Source organism: Rhinoraja longicauda, chromosome 11 (assembly GCF_053455715.1).
Source record: "Rhinoraja longicauda isolate Sanriku21f chromosome 11, sRhiLon1.1, whole genome shotgun sequence".
Lineage (NCBI taxonomy): Eukaryota > Metazoa > Chordata > Chondrichthyes > Rajiformes > Arhynchobatidae > Rhinoraja > Rhinoraja longicauda.
Window position 1 is genome coordinate 26,596,049 of NC_135963.1, and position 22,738 is coordinate 26,618,786.

Here is a 22,738-nt window from a genome sequence, read left to right on the forward strand (position 1 = left end):
GCTACTGGGGTCCCTGGATGAAGGTGAGGGAGGTGGTATAGGGATAGGTGTTACATCTCCTGCGGTTGCAGGGGAATGTACCCGGGGAAGGGATGGATTGGGTGGGAAGGGATGAACAAATCAAGGAGTTGCAGAGGGAGTGGTTTCTGCAAAAGGTGCAAAGGGGTGGGGATGGGAAGATGTGACTGGTGGTGGGATCGTGATGGAGGTGATGGAAATATCGGAGAATGATGTGTGGGAAGGAACTCTCGAAATGTCACCCGTTCCTTTTCCAGAGATGCTGCCTGTCTGCTGAGTTATTCCAGCAGTTTGGGTCTATCTTCGGAGAATGATGTGTTGGATTCAGAAGCTGGTGGGGTGAAAGGTGAGGACTTCTTCCATCTGAGGGAAGGAAAAGTGAGAGCAGAACTATTGGATGCGGAAGTTGCGGGTGAGGGATCCATCTATGACGGGAAGGGGGAGGGGATGGACGGACACACACCACGCTTTCTAAATAAAGAGGATATCTTAGATGTCCTTGAAAGGAAAGCCTCATGTTGGGAGCAATGCAACAGTGACAGAGAAATTGAAAGTAGGGGATAGTGCCTTTGCAGGAAGCAGGGTGGGAGTAATTGTAGTCCAGATAACTGTGGGAGTTGGTAGGTAGTAGATATCAGTAAATAGTCTGTCCTCTTGAAAGAGAAAGATCAAGAAAGGGGAGAGAAATGTCAGAGATAATCCAAGTGAATTTGAGGGCAAGGAGGATGTAAATGAAATCAACAAGCTCTGCATGGGTGCAGGAGGTATCCTGAAACAGTTGTTGATGTAGAGGACAGAGTTGTGGGATAGTGCCAGTATACCTATGGAACAAGGACTGTTCGGTGTAACCAATGAAAAGATAGGCATAACTGGGCCCATGTGAGTGCCTATGGCTGCACCTTTAACCTGACGAAAGTGAGAAGAGTCAAAAGAGACTTGGTTGATGGTGAGGACACATTCTGCCAGACAAAAAGAGGGAAATTGATTGAGTCTCTGTTCAAAGAAGAACTTGTGGGCCTTGAGACCTTCCTGGTGGGGTTGGAAATTTAAAGGGACTGGACATCCATGGTAAAGATGAGTCAATGGGAGCCTGGAAAAAAAAGTTATTGAGGAGTTGAGGTGTTTCAGATTTAGGTCGGAAAGGACTGAACAAGGGGGGATAGGATGGAATTAAGGTATTTGGAGAAGAGTTCTATGGGCCAGAGTGAGCAGAAACAATGGGTCTGCCAGGGTAGTTCTATTTGTAGATTTTGGGAAGGAGATGGAGGTGGTCAGAGCGGGGATGGGAAACACATAGGAGATTAGTGGGCAAAATTAGGGCACATGGTATTGGGGGTAGGGTACTGACATGGATAGAAAATTGGTTGACAGACAGAAAGCAAAGAGTGGGGATAAATGGGTCCCTTTCGGAATGGCAGGCAGTGACCAGTGGGGTACCGCAAGGTTCGGTGCTGGGACCCCAGCTATTTACGATATACATTAATGACTTAGACGAAGGGATTAAAAGTACCATTAGCAAATTTGCAGGTGATACTAAGTTGGGGGGTAGTGTGAATTGTGAGGAAGATACAATAAGGCTGCAGGGTGACTTGGACAGGTTGTGTGAGTGGGCGGATACATGGCAGATGCAGTTTAATGTAGATAAGTGTGAGGTTATTCACTTTGGAAGTAAGAATAAAAAGGCAGATTATTATCTGAATGGTGTCAAGTTAGGAGGAGGGGGAGTTCAACGAGATCTGGGTGTCCTAGTGCATCAGTCAATGAAAGGAAGCATGCAGGTACAGCAGGCAGTGAAGAAAGCCAATGGAATGTTGGCCTTCGTAACAAGAGGAGTTGAGTATAGGAGCAAAGAGGTCCTTCTACAGTTGTACCGGGCCCTGGTGAGACCGCACCTGGAGTACTGTGTGCAGTTTTGGTCTCCAAATTTGAGGAAGGATATTCTTGCTATGAGGGCGTGCAGCGTAGGTTCACTAGGTTAATTCCCGGAATGGCAGGACTGTCGTATGTTGAAAGGCTGGAGCGATTGGGCTTGTATACACTGGAATTTAGAAGGATGAGGGGGGATCTTATTGAAACATATAAGATAATTAGGGGATTGGACACATTAGAGGCAGATAACATGTTCCCAATGTTGGGGGAGTCCAGAACAAGGGGCCACAGTTTAAGAATAAGGGGTAGGCCATTTAGAACGGAGATGAGGAAGAACTTTTTCAGTCAGAGGGTGGTGAAGGTGTGGAATTCTCTGCCTCAGAAGGTAGTGGAGGCCAGTTCGTTGGATGCTTTCAAGAGAGAGCTGGATAGAGCTCTGAAGGATAGCGGAGTGAGGGGGTATGGGGAGAAGGCAGGAACGGGGTACTGATTGAGAGTGATCAGCCATGATCGCATTGAATGGTGGTGCTGGCTCGAAGGGCTGAATGGCCTACTCCTGCACCTATTGTCTATTGTCTATTGATAAGGTTGGAGGCTGACAAAAGGAGATCGCTGGAGGTGATGAAATCGGAGTCGAGGAGAAGATGGCCTGGTGTTGGTCTGTGTGGTCATGGTCAAAGGGTTGGCGAGTGAGAGCTGGCCCTGGCCTCAAAACGCAAAGCATACATTCTACATATTAGAATACAAAAACAAAGATGTAATGCTGAGGCTCTACAAAGCGCTGGTCAAACCGCATTTGGAGTATTGTGATCAATGTTGGGCACCATATCTGAGTAAGGATGTACTGGCTCTGGAGAGGGTCCAGAGGAGGTTTACAAGAATGATCCCAGGAATGAGTGTTTGATGGCACTGGGCCTGTACTCGCTGGAGTTTGGAAGAATGAGGGGGGAGCTCATTAAAACTAAACGAATAGTGAAAGGCTTGGATAGAGTGGATATGGAGAGGATGTTTTCCAGCAGTGAGAGGCTAGGACTAGAGGACAATGCCTCAGAATTAAAGGAAGGAGATGAGGAAGAATTTCTTTAGTCAGAGGGTGGTGAATCTGTGGAATTCTTTGCACAGAAGGCTGTGGAGGCCAAATCAATGGATATTTTTAGGGCAGATATATTCTTGATTAGTACAGGTGTCAGGGGTTACGGGGAGAAGGCAGGAGAATGGGGTTAGGAGGGAGAGATAGACCAGCCATGATTGAATGGCGGAGCAGACTTGATGGGCCGAATGGCCTAATTCTGCTCCTATCACGTATGACCTTATTGGAGCAAAGCTTTTTGTTGCAGATAGACATAAAGTGCTGCAGTAACTCAGCGGGACAGGCAGCACCTCTAGAGAGAATCGGTGATGTTCTGGGTCTCGATCGTAAACGTCACTTCTCTCCAGGAAACCTCTCTCCAGCGGTGCTGCCTGTCCTGCAGAGTTACTCCATCATTTTATGTCTATCTTCGGTGTAAACCAGCATCTGCAGTTCCTTCCTACACAAAAGTTTTTTTGTTGAGCAGGCGAGGAATTTTTTGGAGACTCCTGAGAGGGGGAAAATGTACATTTCATTGGTGCAGGTACCAATAAATTGACGGCTGCAATTAGAGTTTGGTGGAAACTGTGTGTATGGAAATGTACGCATTGTTGCCGCTGAGAGAGGCACATGACCAGGAGGATGTGGGGAGCAGATCCGTGTCTGTAATTGGCATGAGGGTGGTGTCCCAAACCTTCAGCCGGACATGGTCGTTGGGGCATCACTTCCGCTTCGCTTCCATTCACTTCCCATTGAAGGTCGGAGCGAATGATGGAGCTGCATTTGCACCTCGCCGTGCTTGGGACTTTTCTGATCTGCTCCCAAACATCCGGGCTCGAAAGTCTGGGGAGAGGTTGGTCACCGTTTATTTCTTTAATTGATGACCTTGGGTTTTTGTTTTAACTAAAAAGAAACCCCTGCGAAATATCAAATTGTGCGCGTCTAAGGATGACACGTCTTCAATATTTTACGCCTACGTTCTCATATTAGATGGGATGCTTAGATGGTGAATGCAGTTTGGAATGTCATTTTTGTTTTCGATCCGGTAATCGATCAGTAACAGAAGGGAGACAAGAGGTCCTGCGTGTCCATGAAAGAAAATAGTTGATGAAATCTCCATTTTGTCATCCAGTGCTCCGCACCCTGCAGAATAATTTGTGGTAGACCCATCCTTAAATGGCCATACAGATGAATATCAGGCTATTTAAAATTGCCCTCTCTCATTTAACAACGAATGGTTGAGAGTCGAAAATACGTATTGTTTGGATGAAAGTTTGGCTCAATTTTGATAAAGCAGGCTATTCACATCAACAACTATTTTTCAGGATTTGGAGATCATATTCATTGGAGAACACTGGATGATGGTAAAAAAGAAGCGGAAGCCAGGTATGCAAAACTGAATGGAAGTTTTTTCTGTTCATTGGGGTTAGAAGTTTGACATTAATTATAAAAGTTTGAATGTAAAGTTTTATGCTAAGACATACTTGATAGCAGTTCAATCTATTGACATAATACACTCAAAATATAATTTCAAAATTGGATTTGCTCATTCGTCGATTCCTTGTCAGCATTTATTTATCATTAAGCATGTTGACTCAATTTAGAAGTGGCTCATCGGTTAGGGTCTGAAGAAGGGTCCTGAGCTGAAACATCACCTATCCTTTTTTCTCTGGAAATGCTTTTTTTTTTATATCAAAAAATACTTTATTCAAGTAATTAATATTTACAAAACATCTTTTTAACAAACCCATCCGACATTTCCGGAGGTTACACATTCGACACAGGCATTCACTTCCAAATTTACAGACATTTACACAGTATCCCTTATTTGGAGGGGCGTCTCCACCACACCCTGCCACCCATGTCCAGCAGCGGAAGGACCCTAGACTGTGGTCCTCCCCCACAGGGCCTTGGCGTTGGCTGCACCGAGCTTCAGTGCGTCCCTCAGCATGTACTCCTGCAGTCTGCAGCGGGCCAGTCGGCAACATTCCCCGACGGACAGCTCGCTCCGCTGGGAGGTCAACAAGGATCGGGCAGACCAAAGAGCGTCTTTCACCAAGTTGATGACCTTCCAGCAGCACTCGATGTCAGTCTCCGAATGCGTCCCTGGGAACAGTCCGTAGATCACAGAGTCCTCTGTGACGGAGCTGCTCGGAATAAATCGTGACAGGGACGCCTTCAAACCTCTCCAGACTCTCTTGGCAAATCCACACTCTGTGAAGAGGTGGGCAACCGTCTCCTCTCCATAGCAGCCGTCCCGAGGGCAGCGTGCGCTGGTAGTGAGGTTCCGGCAGTGCAGGAAGGATCTGACTGGGAGGGCTCCCCTCACCACCAGCCAAGCCAGGTCTTGGTGCTTGTTGGTGAGTTCTGGCGATGAGGCATTTTGCCAGACAAGCTGGGCAGTCTGCTCTGGGAACCACGCCACAGGATCCATGGAGTCATTCCCCTGTAATGCCTGCAGGACGTTCCGTGTTGACCACTGCCCGATGGACTTGTGGTCAAAGGTGTTGGTCCGGAAGAACCTTTCCACGAGGGACAGATGGTGCGGCAATGTCCAGCTGACTGGCACATTGCGTGGCATCTGCGCCAGGCCCATCCTTCGCAACACCGGGGACAGGAAGAACCTCAGCAGGTAGTGGTCCTTGGTGCCCACGTGCCTTGGCTGTACGCTCCGCCCGATGCAGCCACACACGAAGATGGTCATCAGGATGAGGGCGACGTTGAGCACGCTTTTACCCCCATTGTCTGCCGACTTGTGCATTGTGGCTCGTCGCACCCGGTCCATCGTCGACCCCCAAATGAAGCGGAAGACGGCCCGGGTGATCCCCGTGGCGTAGGAGGGAGGGACGAGCCACACTTGCGCCAAGTACAGCAGCCCCGAGAGCACCTCACACCTGATGACCAGATTTTTCGCTTTGAAGGAGAAGGAGCGCTGCTTCCACAGCTCCAGCTTCTTCCCCACCTTGGCTATCCGCTCCAGCCAATTCTTGTTACACGCCTCAGCCTTCCCGAACCAGATCCCCAGCACCTTCAAGAAGTCAGGCTTGATGGTGAAGGGGATGGAAGATCGGTTGGGCCAGTTGCCAAAGAGCATGGCCTCGCTCTTCCTGCGGTTTACCCTGGCCCCCGTGGCCGACTCAAACTGGTCGCTGACGCTGATCAGTCTGCGGACCGACCCTGGATCCGAGCAGAAGACGGCGACATCGTCCATGTACAGGGAGGCCTTGACCTGAGTGCCCCCACTTCCTGGCAATGTCACTCCTCTTATGCTCGCATCCTTCCTGATGGATTCGGCAAGGGGCTCAATACAACAGACGAACAAGACAGGGGAGAGAAGGCAACCCTGCCTGACTCCAGACCTGACGGGGAAGCTGTCTGATTCCCACCCATTGATTTGGACTGCACTACAGATATCGGTATAGAGCAGTTGTATCCACTTCCTGATTTCCTCCCCCAAAGCCCATTTTGGAGAGCACGTCCCTCATGTACGTGTGCGATATCTTGTCGAAGGCCTTCTCCTGGTCCAAGCTGACCAGGCAGGCATCCACCCGTCTGTCCTGCACGTAGGCGATGGTATCTCTCAGCAGCACCAGGCTGTCTGAGATTTTCCTGCCAGGTACAGCACAGGTTTGGTCCGGGTGGATCACCTGTCCCAGAGCAGACTTGACCCGGTTGGCGATGGCCTTAGACAGGCTCTTGTAGTCTACATTCAACAATGTGATAGGTCTCCAATTCGTTATATCATTCATCTCCCCCTTCTGCTTGTAGATGAGGGTGATGCTGCCCTTCCTCATAGAGTCTGACATGCTGCCGGCTAGAAGTATGTCGTTGTACACTTCCAGCAGGTCCGGGCCCACCCAATCCCACAGAGCCGAATACAACTCTGCCGGTAAGCCATCGCTTCCGGGAGTTTTACTCGAGTCAAAGGAACGGATGGAGCCAGTCTGGAGATGCTGTCTAACCAGTTGAGCTACTCCAGCACTTTGTGTCCATCTTCATTTACATGACATTGCTGTGTCCCAAACATTATGGTGCCCTGAATTGGGGGGGACTTTGTATAAACACTGCTGTAATTTCTACATGGTGAAACCATCATGAATAAAAATACCCTTAAATAAAATCTGACAATGTGCACTGAAACCACATGTGATTTTTTTTCTATTACAAATTTATTTGCAGAGGCAAATAAATAAATGATGGGTCTTTGTCCCAAACATTATGGAGGGCACGGTATGTATTGAGCAGTGCAACGTTCTTTTGGATGTATTTTAGGTGTATTTTACGGGGAGAAAAAGGTTAGGAGGGAGAGATAGATCAGCCATGATTGAATGGCGGAGTAGACCGAGTTAGGCCGAATGGCCTAATTCTGCTCCATTCACTTATGACATTTTTACACCCTGGCTTTAAAAAAAAATTGAGTAGCATCTTAATTCCATTTCATGTCCACCTTGATATATGCAGAAAGAACAGAGTTAAAAATACAGATTGACATTTTATTTTTACATTAATTTAAATTTCCAAACTTTTTTGTTTGCTCATTATTGTGGAATTATTTTGATGCTGCTTACTTGCAGAATTTTCACAGTAATTTTGCAAGCAAACAGTAAAAATCTTCTAAACTTATTTGAAAGAAAATAAATTTGAATTTGACAGAAGTAGCAAAAACCAACTGAAATAGTCATTTGTTAACAATGTTCTTCATTGTGACCATTGTGTGTGCAACATTGATGAAGCAAATGTATTTTTAATATCTGACTAATGGGATGGTTATTCCAAGTTGAGTGAGCAGATTACAAAGCCAAGGTATCACAAAATGCTGGAGTAACTCAGCGGGTCAGGCAGCATCTCAGGAGAGAAGGAATGGGTGACGTTTCAGGTCGAGACCCTTCTTGGTCTGAAGAAGGGCCTCGATCCGAAACATCACCCATTCCTTCTCTCCTGAGATGCTACCTGACCCGCTGAGTTACTCCAGCATTTTGTGATACCTTCAATTTGTACCAGCATCTGCAGTTATTTTCCTATATTACAATGCCAAATAACTATTGTTCCTGATTCTAATTTTGAGAATGCAGACCTCCCAACCCTTCCGCCATTCCGATTTCACCTCATATTTTTCTGCAAAACACATGCCTCGCCGCTCGCCCTGTCCTCGCCTCGCTGCTGGCCCGGTCTCGCCTCGCCTCGCCCCTGGCCCGGTCTCGCCTCGCCGCTGGGGTCGCCTCACTGCTTAGTGCGAGGCCCGTTGATGTTGAGAAGGGATGGGGAGGGGGGAGTGGGTCGGGGGGGTGGAGGAAGGAGGGGTGGGTGGGTGGGGGGAGTGGGAGTGTTGGGGGGGAAAAGGTGGGGAGGGGAGGGCGGGAGTGGGGTAGGGAGGTAGTCGGGGGTGCAGGAGCAGGGGGAGTGGGGGTAGAGTGGGATGGGGGGGTGGGGGGGAAGGGTAGTGGGGAGGAGTGGGGGGGGCATGGACTGTTGTGATTTGCTGTTGAAGACCACTGGAGCAAGTATGTCTTCAATGAAATTAGGTATGTGCATTGTTAAATGAAACTCTTTCTTCATAACAGTCATACATTTTGTGTGAGGAAAAAGCAAAATACAGAAAACAAAACAAAACAATTTTTTCTTTGTGTTGTAAAAAGTATTTCTGTTCAATAACCTTTCTATAAATACCAGAATACACTCATGATTGGCCTGACATTGTACATGTAGTCCAAGAACTACAGACTGTTGGAAATAATAGCCATTTTTCACACATGAATGTAGCGCAATGCGTGCTCGTATTTGGCGTGCATACTTTATTTTGCTGAAAAGTTGCATTACACGCCATATTATGAATTTTGATGTAAAATTTTGAATTTTGGACATCAAAATTTTGAATTTGTAAAATCAAATGTTGGGAGGTCTGAGAATGTAGTCGTAAATGCAAATTGATTTTATGGGCTCCTTCCAGTATAATCCTGAATTCCGAGTTGGGAAAACTTGCGGAAGTTATGGGTATGAAGTTCTGTGTTTTCTCTCCTTCATGAATTCTTTTTCATTATTGATTCTCTGCTGGGTTGCATTTTTACCTTTCGCAAGAAGGCACTTTTTATTTTTGAGCTAAATTGGGAAAACACACAACTGAACTTAACTTTATGCAAAATGTGCACATATAGTCAGTAAGGAACAGTATTCCCAAGGAGATTTTCTGTTCATAGTTCCAAGACAAACTAAAAGCAGTGTTTTGGGGAGAAGAGGGAGGATGTCATTTGGCTTCTAATAGTGAGTTAACAGTACGAGTATTTGAGCTTAGAGCAGCCCAGCTGCTCGTTTGTCAAAATAGCATATGAATTGGTCTTAGCATTCAAAGTCAGAAAGATTTTTCATTGTACCCGTACTTTTGCATTTGACATTAAACTTGGAACTTGAACTTGAAGTACTCCAGCATTGTTATATTGCTCTTAAATGGCCTTTCATATCTGTAAATGTTCATTTGACTGTCTATGAATTTTTCTGGTCAACAGGAAAGTAATTGATAAACATGGGTGGTACTGTGGCCACAATAGTGCTGCTGCCACACAGTTCCAATGGTCTCGATTTGATCCTGACTTCCGGTGCCATTGATGGGGGGTTTGCACATTTTTTCTGTGACCACTGTTTCCACCAGTGCTGTAATTTCTTCACACATCCCAAGGACATGCTGATTGGTAGGCTAATTGGCTGTTGTAAATTATCACTCGTGGGTGACAGGTGAGTCGAGGTGAGGTTGATGGACATCTGAAAGAAAATATGTGACAGGGAAGTAAGGGGGTTACTGAGATTGCTCTGATAGCCTGCACAGACCTGATGGGCTGAATGGCCTATATATTTAAAATAAGAGAAGATTCTTAAATATGATTAGCTTGTTTCGTTTTCTAATTTGTTTTCTGTAATCAATTGTCTTGTATTAAGCATTTTTGGTATTTGATCATTGAAATGTTATGACTCTCAATGTCTTGTTGATTAAAGGTAGGGTGCAATTGAATAATGCAAAGAAATTATGTTGGTTTAATTGGTTGATTTTAGCAGTGTTTGTAATGGAAGTTGTACAATTGACTTTGCAGTGTTTGAATTGGCAGAGAGAACCGGGTTTCCTGTTTCTGTAGATTATCTTGAGCCCCTGGGGGGAAGCTTGGTGTATCGGTGCCCAAGGTTGCTGGGTATAGATTGCATTGCTTGCATGCTTTCACTATCCAGAATCCAGTATCCCCCCCCTTGACTGATATTCCCATACAACTCTATTAAAATTTCACGGTAGAGATGGGGAAATGGAAGTAGAGCCAATGGGAAGTAACGATTGTGACATTTGTGTACATTTTTGGGCAATTCTATATCCAATGATATTGGTTTAGTTTTGGGTTGCAAGATTTTAAATGTCCAACCTAATGATTTTGAATGAAAGTTCAGTGACCATTAAGGAAGTAATTAATTGTATAATATTTACAGACATGATGATAAAGATTTTTTGTTCCCTTTTTTTAGTGGTCTGCCGCTCATGTTGATTATACATAAAAGCTGGTGTGGTGCTTGTGGAGGTAGGTTCACAGTTTGGATTATTCTAAAATCTTAATTAAGATTTATTAATTTATTGATATTAAGGTTTTTTCCTCACTGCATAGTCATGCAAACAGCCTGCATACAAAATTGATTTTTTGTAAATTGTGTTACTTCTACCAGCATTGAAACCAAAGTTTGCTAAATCCCAGGAAATTTCAGAACTGGCACATAACTTTGTGATGGTGAACACAGAGGTAAGTGTATCCATGTTTTAGTATTATGAATCTGAATATCAAGCCTGTCCATGTACTCATGACGTACAAGCAACAGAATTAAATGGGGAAGCAACAAAAGAAAAAATGTGCTTTAAATTCCAGTTCAGGATAAAAAATCATATTAATTGTCCTTGGATTAGCTTGTTTAGCAGTGCAATCAAGTTCAAGATTACCTATTTATGTTTCTGCCACTTGACATATAACATTAATTGTCAATGGTACTTTATTGTCCCGTGTACCTTGGTACAGCAAAGGTATTTTCATACAATTCAGTAAAAATCTTACTATCCAAAATGATATGTACTTAAGTACAGAGTGAAGAATAGTAGATTACATTGGTACACTATGCAAGATTCACCATGTTTCCAGTGCCATCTTGTATTCAACTTTTGAAGTTCATAGGAATGTGGGATTTTAGCTTGATCTTAAAGGCCTGTTGTCCTTGCGGTGGCACTGGGTCAGCGTTACAGGGGTCAACTTGGCCTGACAATGTTGTGGATATCCTCCATTGTTGCACCATGGTGCTGCAGACCATGTCCGATCAGTGCACTCTGCCTTTGTGGGTCCTCCAGCAGTGCCCGATCCATTTAACCCCCAGCGATCCGCAACGTTAACTCATCAACCCAGACACATCCACTATGACCGCACCGTCCCATGTCTCCTGTCGACACTCCAACTGTGTGTGCCTAGGTGCCTCCCATTAGCTGACCGTCCAACACCCAGAACCCTTCCGAGGCCATGGGGGAGAGCTGCCAGCCTGTTCACCGGCACAATTCATTTCTATCCATTGCCACCATCTTGAAGGATGTATACCTGAACTTGCTACAGTTCTGTTTTGGTTGTTTGCATTGCATGCGTACTCGTGCTTGATAAGTCAGCTTCTGGAAAAAGAAAACCCATTTAAAATTGACCCGAGGCCTTGTTTATTTTATATGAATGAACCTCGGTCCCCTTCATTGGGAGATTTTGAGTTATTACAGTTATTTCCCTTAAGATCAAATAGTTAATCTCTGATGTCAATGTCCTTGATAATGTAATTGGATCTGGAAAAGGAAGGTAGTTTCTGAAAGGAATCATTCCCATGGCCCTCCTGAATGTTTTCTAGACCCTCGTGTCATTCACCATATGATTGGATTTAAAAAATGGATGTATTGATCTAAATACATTGTGTCTTAATAAATCTCATAGAAGGATAAGATGTGGTTTATTTAATTTTGCAAGAGTGTTTTTGTAGGATGAAGAGGAACCAAAAGATTCGACATTTAGCCCAGAGGGAGGCTACATACCTAGGATCTTATTTTTGGGTAAGAACAAGGTCCCTGACATTTTTGCTCCCTGACCACCATGACTGAGATGGTTACCAACTCAACCCATTCTGCACATAAAATAACTGTTTTTTACTAGATTAAATGAAGCTCTACATTTGAAGTCTATGGTTTGCAAAATGAATGCAGTAACTTTTGTCATCAACTTTTTAATTTTTCTACAGAAATGAAATGTTAGAGTATATTTATTATTGTTATGGAGTAAGTAATCCTTCTGGATACTTTTCTCTTAAAAGTAGCATCTCTTCAATGTGGCATTGATTATTTGCTAGTTTAAAAAGTGCTCCTTTCCTTCTCCATGCAGCTGTCTTGGAGTTTTATTTGACAGTCAATAGGAGCGAGTTGTTAAAGTAATCAAATTCAATTAAGAAATTATTCTATGTTTGGTATATTGATATCAACTTGTTGTGAATTTCTTTTCAATTTATTTCATTTTGCTGTTGCTTATATTGCAGATGCTAAAGGTAACGTTCATCCTGAGATCATTAATCAACAGGGAAATCCCAAATACAAATACTTCTACACATCCGCTGACCAAGGTGAGTGAGAAGCCAGTAATGAATTGTTTCTTTGAGATACTACTTCTTTCTTCAGCACTCCCGTCTTGGATCTTTGTAGTTCGCTTTATTCAACTTGCATTCATGATTGGTGTGATATCTTGAGCTCAGACACAGAATAACAAGTTAACTCACTGCTGACCGAAACATGACTACACAGCTGTACTGTGGTTTATTCAATCATTTACAATCCTCCAATCAAAGGTGGCGCTATTACAACTCCTTCCACCCTAATAAAAACAATATTTCCTGGTGGACATTTTGTTTTTGAATATAACCAACGGTATGAAATTATTACAATTTTGTCTGATAGTTTACTTTTATATAACCTGATTAAAATGAGGGCATCATGCATATATGTTGCATATACAATGATATGTGCATTTCAGGAGATAACTTCACAAATTTAAACCTAACCACTGGGTTTCTCCTTCTTTCTGGATATCTTCCCTGACCAAGTTTCTGACTGTTTAGAACCACTTGAACTCATTTTTCGGCAATTTGTTTGGCCATCCATTTGTAATATATTCCTGCACTCTTGACAAAAATCTGTCTGTGCGAGTAGCCTTCCGAATGTCCCCTGATGTGATAGGTAACTCGTCTACATGAGAGAAGTAAAATAAGTCCTGTCTGTTTAGGGTAACCTCCGATTCCAAAGGTAATCTAGACATGGCATCAGCATTGCTGTGCTCTGCTGCCTTAAGATACTGAATATCATACTGGTATACAGACAATATCAATGCCCATCTTTGCATTCTGGCTGCTGCCAGAGTTGGTATGTGTGCTTTTGGATTTAGGATCATTGTCAACGGCTGGTGATCTGTCTCGATTACAAACCTTCTACCATACGAGTATTTGTGAAACCTCCTAACGGCAAAAATCAATGCAAGAGCCTCTCGCTGTATTTGCGCATAATTTCTCTCACTGGCATTGAGTGTTCTAGATGCAAATGCTATTGGCCTTTCCTCTCCATTTTCTAACACATGAGAGATCACAGTACCAACACCGTATGGTGAAGCATCACATGCTAACTTCATTGGCTTATTGACATCATAATGAACAAGCATTGAACTCTCTGCCAACTGAGCTTTACATGACTTGAAAGCTTGATCACATTTACGTGTCCATTTCCATGGTACATCTTTTCTCATAAGCTCATTCAAGGGATGTAAACAGGTGGACAGATTTGGCACAAACTTCCCATAATAATGCACTAATCCTAAAAAGGATCGGATCCCAGATATGTTTCTGGGAGTGGGCGCATTCTTGATCGTATCAACTTTACCCTTGGTGGGGTGTAGACCATCCTTGTCTATCTTATGACCCAAGTACTCTACCGAGTTCTGAAAGAACTCACATTTCTGTGCCTTCACTCTTACTCTGTGTGTTTCAAGTCGTTTGAGTACCACTTCCAACCTTTCATCATGTGTCTGCCTGTCAGGGGCTGAGATGAGAATGTCATCCAAGTAACACACCACACCTTCGATTCCTTTTAGAATTTGTGTCATTACCCCTTGAAAAATCCCTGGGGCTGATGATATACCAAATGGAAGCCTATTGAACTGAAACAATCCCAAATGTGTGTTAATAGTTAGCTTGGATTTAGATTCGTCATCTACACCTAACTGCAAGTAGGCAGTTGTCAAGTCCATTTTTGTGAAGATTTGGCCGCTTGTGAGGGTGCTAAACAAATCCTCTGCCGTTGGTAGGGTATCTGGTATGCTATCTTCAAGTACCTGGTTTACGGTCACCTTATAATCCCCACAAAGTCTAACACTACCATCAAGTTTAGGTACAACTACAATGGGTGTTGCCCATGCACTACTTTCTACCTTACTAATAATGTTCTCAGCTTCAAGTCTTTTCAGTTCTTTCTCAACCTTGTCCTTAAGAGCATACAGCACAACCCCCGTGGTTTGCAATGCACTGGTGTCGCATCCTGCTTCACGCGTACTTTCGCCTTGTACCCCTTGATTGGCTCTCCGTGGTCGCTAAACACCTTCAGATGTTGCTTGATTACGTCCTCCGGACACTTGAATTCGTCACGAACGAGGAATATCTCGTTCCAGTTGAGCTTCAAGATCTGCAGCCAATTCTGACCTAGCAACGCAGGTTTATCTCCCTTTACAACTACGAGGGGCCACTCCGCCTGTTGCTCCTTATACCTAACTGGTACATGTACGCATCCTAACACTGGAATCTTCTCTCCAGAGTAACCACGTAACTCGATTCGCTTCGCTTCCAAAGAAATTTGACTCAGCTTTTCCCGATACACAAATTCTGGAATCATGCTCACAGATGCTCCTGTGTCGACTTCCATGCTAACATGAGCTCCACTCAACTGGACTTGCACGGACACATTCTTTGTCTTCCGGTTTACTAGCTCATTGCTGCAGATGGTGTATATATCGAGAAGCTCTTCCTCTGCCTGCAGTTGATCTACAGAATGCAGCTTATTTGTTGTTGAACCTTTTTTCTGGTTAGCCTTTCGACAAGCCTTCGCTAGGTGTCCCATCTTGTGACACGAGTAATACTCTGCCTTGAAGAACGGACAAGACTGTGCTAGATGTGAGCACAAACAGCAATAGCATGACTTTGCCGTCGTCTTGCTACCCTTCCTTGGATAACGATTCTCTGGCGCCTTTGTCGACTTATCTGTCTTTAGTTTGCTGGACTGTAGCTTGTTCAACTTCCGCTGGTTGTCTAGAAGTTGTCCTGACTTCTCTAGAACCCCTTTATACCATATCAATTGACAAAGCAGTTTTACAAGCTGTTTCAAAAGTCAGGTCATACACCGTCATCAGCTTACTTCGGATCCACTCATTTCTCAATCCACACAAAACGGTCTCTTAACGCCCGGTCTTGGAAATTTCCAAAATTACAATGAATTGATAACCTCTTGAGTGTCACGATAAAATTACTAATATCCTCCTCTGGAAGTTGGCATCTCGTTCCAAAACGATAGCTTTCAGCTATTTCTAAGGGCTTCGGGTCATAATGTTCTGTTAACTTCTTCAGAATATTCTTCAAGGGCGTGTCCTTTGGTTTGGCAGGAGCTAACAAATTCTTTACTGTATCATACACATCGGGACCCATTTCAGTGAGAAAAATTGCTCTTTTCATAGTTTGAGTTGCTTCATTCAACCGTCTGAATTCTGCATCAGAAACTTCTGCTTCAGTGATGTTATTTGCAGCAAAAAACATCTCTAAACGTTCGATGTACACACTGAACGTTTCTCGGCTTTGCTGGAACTCACCCAATCTTCCGATATATCCACTGGGCACCGGCATTTTAGATTTTTTTTGACAGTCTCACGGAATTCAACTTTGTGACCCGATTTCCAGCTTTCCTTGACACCAAAAGTTATACAACCTTCTCCGTGCCTCTGTAGAATTCCTTATCTACACAAACAAGTAAAGCTGGGGAATCGACGATCCCACTCTCGTCCCCAATTTGTGATATCTTGAACTCAGACACAGAATAACAAGTTAACTCACTGCTGACTCCGCGGAACATGACTGCACAGCTGTACTGTGGTTTATTCAATCATTTACAATCCTCCAACCAAAGATGGCGCTATTACAATTGGAAAGTATACATGGCTGCTTGCTTTAGATAACCATTTGTTGGAGGATAGAGTGAATATAAATAAAGACTTGAAGTAGATGAATTGTCTCACTCAGATCTGACTTCAATCAAATGAATACTTATTTTATCTGTTGTGTCATCTTTTAATCTCGGAGTTAAGCCTGAACCATTTTGAACATTCTCTTTACCTTAATTTAATAATATTTTTTGTGTTTAAAACAAAGTCAATCCTTTGATCTATCAGTCAATGCCTGTACATGTCATTTCATGCAATGATTTTCTATAATGAAACCTTGATATGATTTGTAAAGTCTTAACAAAATAAGTGATTGAAGGTAGCTTGACTGTTTCTCTTTTTGGTAATAGGGGTCCAGAAAGAAAAGTACTCCAGTTGTAATGTCATTGGGCAGCTAGAGAATCATACATTCTTGAGTGCTGCTCTATGATTGTTTTGGACGAGTTATAATTCAATCAAAAGAAACAAAAACTGGACAGGTTTTCTTCAATTGTCCAAACAAAATTCAGCATTGGTTTGCATTATGTTCTATGGGTTCCAGACTGAATCGTGTGACCCAAAAGTAATTGCTGAAAACCTTTCTAATGGAAGGGAGCAAAAATCAGTTTGCCGTTCACATCTCACAATGCACATGTCACTTCCAAATCAAAAGGGGAACTGACCTGCCTATGTCACTGATGAATTCTCTCATTGCATCAACTGCTGTGATTACTTGTGTTCTCTTGTGTCAGCTGACATATCTCAGTTTGCGTGTCATGGTGTGGTCAAAACAAAATGCCACAGTTTAATCAGTTGTGTCGGGTCTGACCTAGCACAAGTTTAGACAGGTAGTTCACCAAGAAATGCTGCAGGATTCCAGCAAAGCCGGATGCCAATGTTCAACTCCATGGGGAAATCAATAATGGAGTGAGTGTACTGATAGGTTCTTCTGGATCCTGGATCAGTCACCAAGTCCATTTTTGATAGTGCATCTCTGGGACTTAATTTTTTTTCCCGGTATTTGAACATCAGTGGTTTTGATATTTATTTCAAGAGTCAGTATTATCTAGTCCCATCAAAATGTGAAGGACTTAGGAAATCAGATATTTAAAATGTAATTCCCATCAAAATGTATATTTTTCACTGGTCTTTAAATTGAGACCTTTCTAAGTTCATCTAACTGGGTCACTTGATGAAAGGAGAATTTTCAGAAAATGTTTCTGGCTCTCATTTGGGTTAGCGATAAAATGTTCTTGAATTTTATTATTAGCGTTAATGTTTTTTAAAATCTGGTCTTTCACCAACTTCTTTAAAAAACATGCATTCTGTTGCCATTTAGTGGTGTATGCCATGAAGGAAGCCCAGGAAAAGCTGACTGGTGATGTGGCTACAGAACATCGACACACAGATGAATTTTGAGTTGATCAGCCACTGGCATCTGTACACTGTTGGACAAAGGGGGAATGTTTAACTTATCCAAAATCATTTGCTGATTTATTATTGTGATATTATTTGAAGATTTTTTTACTTGCTGATCTTTAGAACCAGAGTAAATCTAGAGGATTTTCTTGAATTTTTACATCTTTGGGGAGATCTTGTGTTTCTAAAAAATACTGTTAAGGGATGGCATTGATATAGGAGTGCATTAATACCCATATTCTGATTGTATTCTAATGTAATTCTAAATAATATTACAGAAATATAATTTTTTCATAGGTCAAGAAAAATTGTTGCCTAAAACTCATTGTTTAGTGCAATAACTTTGCTGTTGGAATATTTGTTATAAAATTATGTATTTGCCATGGATCGAAAATGCCTTCCACTTGACTAGAGGTAAAGCCTTGGCAAATATTACCAGCGCAATTCTTTCACTAACCTGTTGAACTTTAAGAGTCTTTTCTGGTATAAAGTATTTCCTATGACTTTGCTAAAACTCAGTAAATGATAATTTGAGCTGGATATATAGTGGATGTTCAAGAGTTTAATTCTGAATAATGTGTTTTGAAACAAAGATTCGGGTTTAAGAAAAATGAAGACATGATTTTCAATTCCTGAACCAAGTCTTGTATTGTTGTAGTTCTTGGACTTTAGCCATGCTGTTTTAACTTTAAAAATGCTTAATGCATTTGTCTTGAATCCCACCCTCTGTTTAGCTTTGGTTCCAAAGATACTCTAGTTATTTGCTGAACTAGGGTGACTAAGGACTGGGGTTTCTGGTATTTGTAATCATGAGGATATCTTTTGTTTTTGGACTCCTGTAGAAAGGAAACCTGATGTTTGGTAAACAGAGGGGGGAAAAATGAAATATGCATAACAGTTTTCTGGTGGATTCTACTATCACTAAATGAAGGGAAAACTAAAGCCCAAGATCTTATGGGAAAATTGGACGGGGGGACGGGGGACTGTAATAATTTATAATTTTCCATTTTATGAAATGGGCCTGATCCACATAAAATGTTGTATTGGATCATGTTACATTGTAGCATATATATATATTGTGAGGATCATGTGGAATTATTCTTGACAACTTGGAGACCTCCCAACATCAGTATATTTCTGAATTCAAAAGATTTTGTAATTTCTAATGAAATGGCAGTCCTAAATGTCCAGGGAGCTCTATAAAAGTAACTAGTTTTAATGTAGTTTCACCTGTCTGGAAGTGGATCAAAAATATCTGGGTATTGTTTAAGGCTACTTATTTTGCATAGCTTTAGCTGGTCAAAGTTTGATCCTAGGACTGATTCTGAGTGCCAAGAAATTGGTTAAGAATTTGGTCCTCGTGTACGTCGTATTTCCTAACAGCAGAACATGTAATGTGGAACATATGTGACATGGTCTACCATGAATTGTGCAAGAATTAAGTTGGTCTAATCGAAAGGCCAATGTAATATTTGAACTTTGTTTTAAACTATTTAATATCCTTGTCTCAAAAGTCTGATTCGTCTTGTCTCAAAACCAAATCAGATGGTCTTATAACACTAAGCTTTTCTTTTTGTATGAAGTGATTTCTTGATGATATGATGGAGGTGGTGCAGTGTAAATGTATTTGTATTTTCTCACTTCAGTATTTTTGATACATCTTTTGGAATGAAAAATATAAATCTGAAAGAAGTTGTATGCTATATATCTGTATCTTCATAACCTAGGATGATACGCCTTAGGAACAGGGTCTTTGGCCCTCAAAGTCTGTCCCAAACGCAATACCAAATTAAACCAACCCCATCTGCCTGCACGTGGTCCATATTCCTCTATTCCCTGCCTGATCATGTGCGTGTCTAAATGCCTCTTAAATGCTTACAGTTCAGAATGATTTGTTTCCAAAAGACTTTACTCGGTCACTTAGATTAGAGGGCACATGCTTAAGATGAAAGGGGGGAAATTTAAAAGGGATCTGAAGAGCAACATTATCACACAAAGGATGGTGTATACGTGGATTGAGCTGCCAGAGGAAGTGCAAAGGTGGGTACATTTAAGAGTCACTTGGACAGATACCGGGATTGGAGAGGTTGGGAGGGATATGGGCAAGTGGAACTCCGTCCACTAGACAACTTTCTAGATAACCTGTGCTGTGTAGCTCGGTGACTACAACTCTAAACTAATTAATTTCTTAGAATGTGTAGGAAATTTGCAATCATCAGAGCAGTTGGTTTATTTAGCAGGTTAAAGATTACTGCTTGGACTGTTAATCATTGGATAGATGTTGAAGTTGGAACACAATTGTGCAGATTTTGAATCCATCTACTGCAAGAGGTATTGCTGCACATTATGAAATAATAGCTGTTTAAGTTTAGTTGAATAGTATTGGAATTTAGAATGAAAACAAAACAATTTTTTTGTCTTCTAGTTTAGGATTATTTACAATGAAACGTTACTGATCCACCAGGACCATGGTTGCTAAAATAAAGCATTATTAGGGGATATAAAGGCACAGACTATTTTCCAAATGGGGAGAGAATCCAGAAATCGGAGGTGCAAAGGGACTTGGGAGTGATTGTGCAGGATTCCCAAAAAGTTTATCAGCAAGTCAAATCGGTAGTAATGAAAGCAAACGCAATGCTAGCATTTATTTCGAGAGAGCTTGTATACAAAAACAGGGATGTAATGCTGAGGCTCCATAAGGCATTGGTCAGGCCGCATTTGGAATATTGTGAGCAATTTTGGGCACCATATCTGAGGAAGGATGTGCTGGCTCTGGAGAGGGTCCAGAGGAAGTTTACAAGAATGATCCCAGGAATGAGTAGGTTAACATATGATGAGCGTTTGATGGACTTGCGATCACAATATCACTGGATTTTACCCCTCAAAGTAGGGATGATATCTAACATTATTTTAACTTTCTATAGCAATTGATGGATTGCACAAAGGCATCTGCTGTGTTAAAAATTATATCTATGCGTAATAGTAAAATCATCTGCAGTATCAACTTTCTTCAAATGGCTTCAAGGTAAGTATGCTTTAAAAGAACATGAGAAATAGAGCAAAGGTTGACCATTTCTCATCCAATTTGTTCACAGCTAATCTAATTTCCTGTCTGCTTCCCCATACCTGGATTCCTCTTTAGTGCCAACACATAAACAGTTATATCTTTCAATTTTTACTTTATTTACCTTCAGGACACTAACTCTTTTGCACAAATCTAAAGGTGCTGCTAGCTCTCCAGTATCTCATTCAGAATAACCATGCATCGGGGAGAGTGAATAAGTCTAGGTTGCTTTTGGAGAGCATCTCAATTGTTCCTGGTCCCTATAAATACCTCTCATTTCCCTCTCCCCTGATTCAGTCCAAGGAAGGGTCTTTATCCGAAATGTCGCCAATTACTTTTCTCCAGAGATGCTATCTGACCTGCTGAGTTACTAGGATTTTGTTTACCCAATAAATATAATATCAATATCCTAATATCAATTTTCCATCTGCACTGTTTATATAGACTTGTTTTCATGCTGCAAAAGGTTATTGAATTTGCATTTTCATTTCTTGACTTAGCTGGTGGAAAGTGGGCGAGAGTGATTATATATTACTTTTGTTACCCTTTGTTTCACAGTTTCTGATGTGAAGAAATATTACAGAATTAACATTAGCGGAGACAATTTTTCAAAATGGTATGCTGCCATCTTGTGGCATACTGTGCTGAAATAATTGATTTGCAGATTTTCATTAAAATTTACGTATAGATAAAAGTCTATCTTTGGGTAAGTTTTTGTGGGAGCAGGTTGCAAATGCTGGGTATCTGGGTAGTAAAGATTGCTTTGATACAATAGCATTGTCTATGGTGTTATTTTCTTCCTGGCACTTGTTTACTGTACAGCTCAGGGAATTTGGGTATGTGTAATAGATTATAAAACAGAGTGGTCTGTCACAGTGAGGATCCTTTTAAGATGTTTTTACATCAAAAGCCTTGTATTGCGTGGACTTCTCACTTCACTGGCTACCAACATTAATGAAATGTTTGGAGTTAAAATAATAAAGTGTTACAACAGATTGTCTTACAATTTTTTTTTATTGAGCAATTTTTATTTTTTCTGACTGAGGAACATCAAAGTAAGTTGCATTTCGGTGAAATGTGTGGAACAATACAAAGGGGTGTTACTTGAAAGATTCAATGTATAATGGCATTAGAAAAGACAGCAGGAAATGTAAATATATCTTTTTGATTAAGATGTGACTACAGTAAATAGACCATAAACTACACAATTGTCATTTTCTTGATGAAAGATTAATTATAATGTGATTAATGACTACCAGTCTGAGAACAGATTGCCTTAATCCATTAATCCATTTATTAATCCATTACTTTGGCAAAAGTAAGGAGTGACATAATAAAGGTGTATTTATTTATTCATTGTACAGAATCTGGGTGTGGCAGACAAGGCCAGCTTTCTTGCCCATCATCTCTGGCTTCGAAGGCTATTTTCTTTGGTATTTAAATCAGCCACGTTAGTGAGCCATCTATTGACTCGACTGTATAAGGGTGGTAGATTAGCTGTCCTAAAAGCCATTTGGAAACCGCATGAGTTTTTATAATGATCTGGTGTTTCTGTGGTCATCGGTAGTTCTTGCTCCTTAAAATTCAATATTTTTTTCTTGGTTCCTCAGCTGTTAGTGGGATTTGAATGGGGTCTTTAGAATTGACAAGGTAAATGCAGAGAAACCATTTACTCCGATTGAAGCAAAAATACCACAGGTGTGAGAAATCTGAAACGAGAACATAAAAATGGCGACAACACTCTGAGTCATTGACCTGAAATATCATCGCATTTTTACAAGTTTAAAATTAAAATTGAGTGTTTTTTTGATGGGGACGCACTGTCTCTTTTAAAGATAGTAGAAATTGAAAACTTTCTGCCATGACAAAGTGGAAAGTAGGATAATTAAATATTTCTAAACTAAGAATATCAAATTTCAGACTTATGCGGGTAACAGAGTGGCCCGTTGCAATGTTTAATTCCAAGACGGCTTTAATCATGAATATAAAAGCCGACCATCTCCATAGTTTGGTGTTGGACACGATGCAGATCAGTTTATCAATTCA

The 22,738-nt window shown here is 41.8% G+C and overlaps 1 protein-coding gene across 1 annotated transcript; it reads left to right on the top strand.

Moving 5' to 3' along the window:
* The first annotated feature begins 3,691 nt into the window (after window positions 1-3,691).
* Window positions 3,692-21,698, top strand: txndc12 (thioredoxin domain containing 12 (endoplasmic reticulum)). The gene is made up of 7 exons (XM_078408537.1): window positions 3,692-3,809; window positions 4,282-4,342; window positions 10,454-10,506; window positions 10,649-10,722; window positions 11,978-12,047; window positions 12,524-12,607; window positions 17,549-21,698. The coding sequence occupies exons 1-7, from the start codon at window positions 3,725-3,727 to the stop codon at window positions 17,626-17,628; spliced, it is 507 nt and encodes a 168-aa protein (XP_078264663.1). The 5' UTR covers window positions 3,692-3,724; the 3' UTR covers window positions 17,629-21,698.
* Window positions 21,699-22,738: the final 1,040 nt, after the last annotated feature.

Excerpts from the sequence above, each read along its gene's own strand:
- txndc12 (XM_078408537.1), top strand. The coding sequence starts at position 3,725 with ATGATGGAGCTGCATTTGCACCTCGCCGTGCTTGGGACTTTTCTGATC. Across the intron at positions 10,507-10,648 it reads CTGGTGTGGTGCTTGTGGAG|CATTGAAACCAAAGTTTGCT; the intron begins GTAGGTTCACAG and ends TACTTCTACCAG. Across the intron at positions 12,608-17,548 it reads CTACACATCCGCTGACCAAG|TGGTGTATGCCATGAAGGAA; the intron begins GTGAGTGAGAAG and ends GTTGCCATTTAG.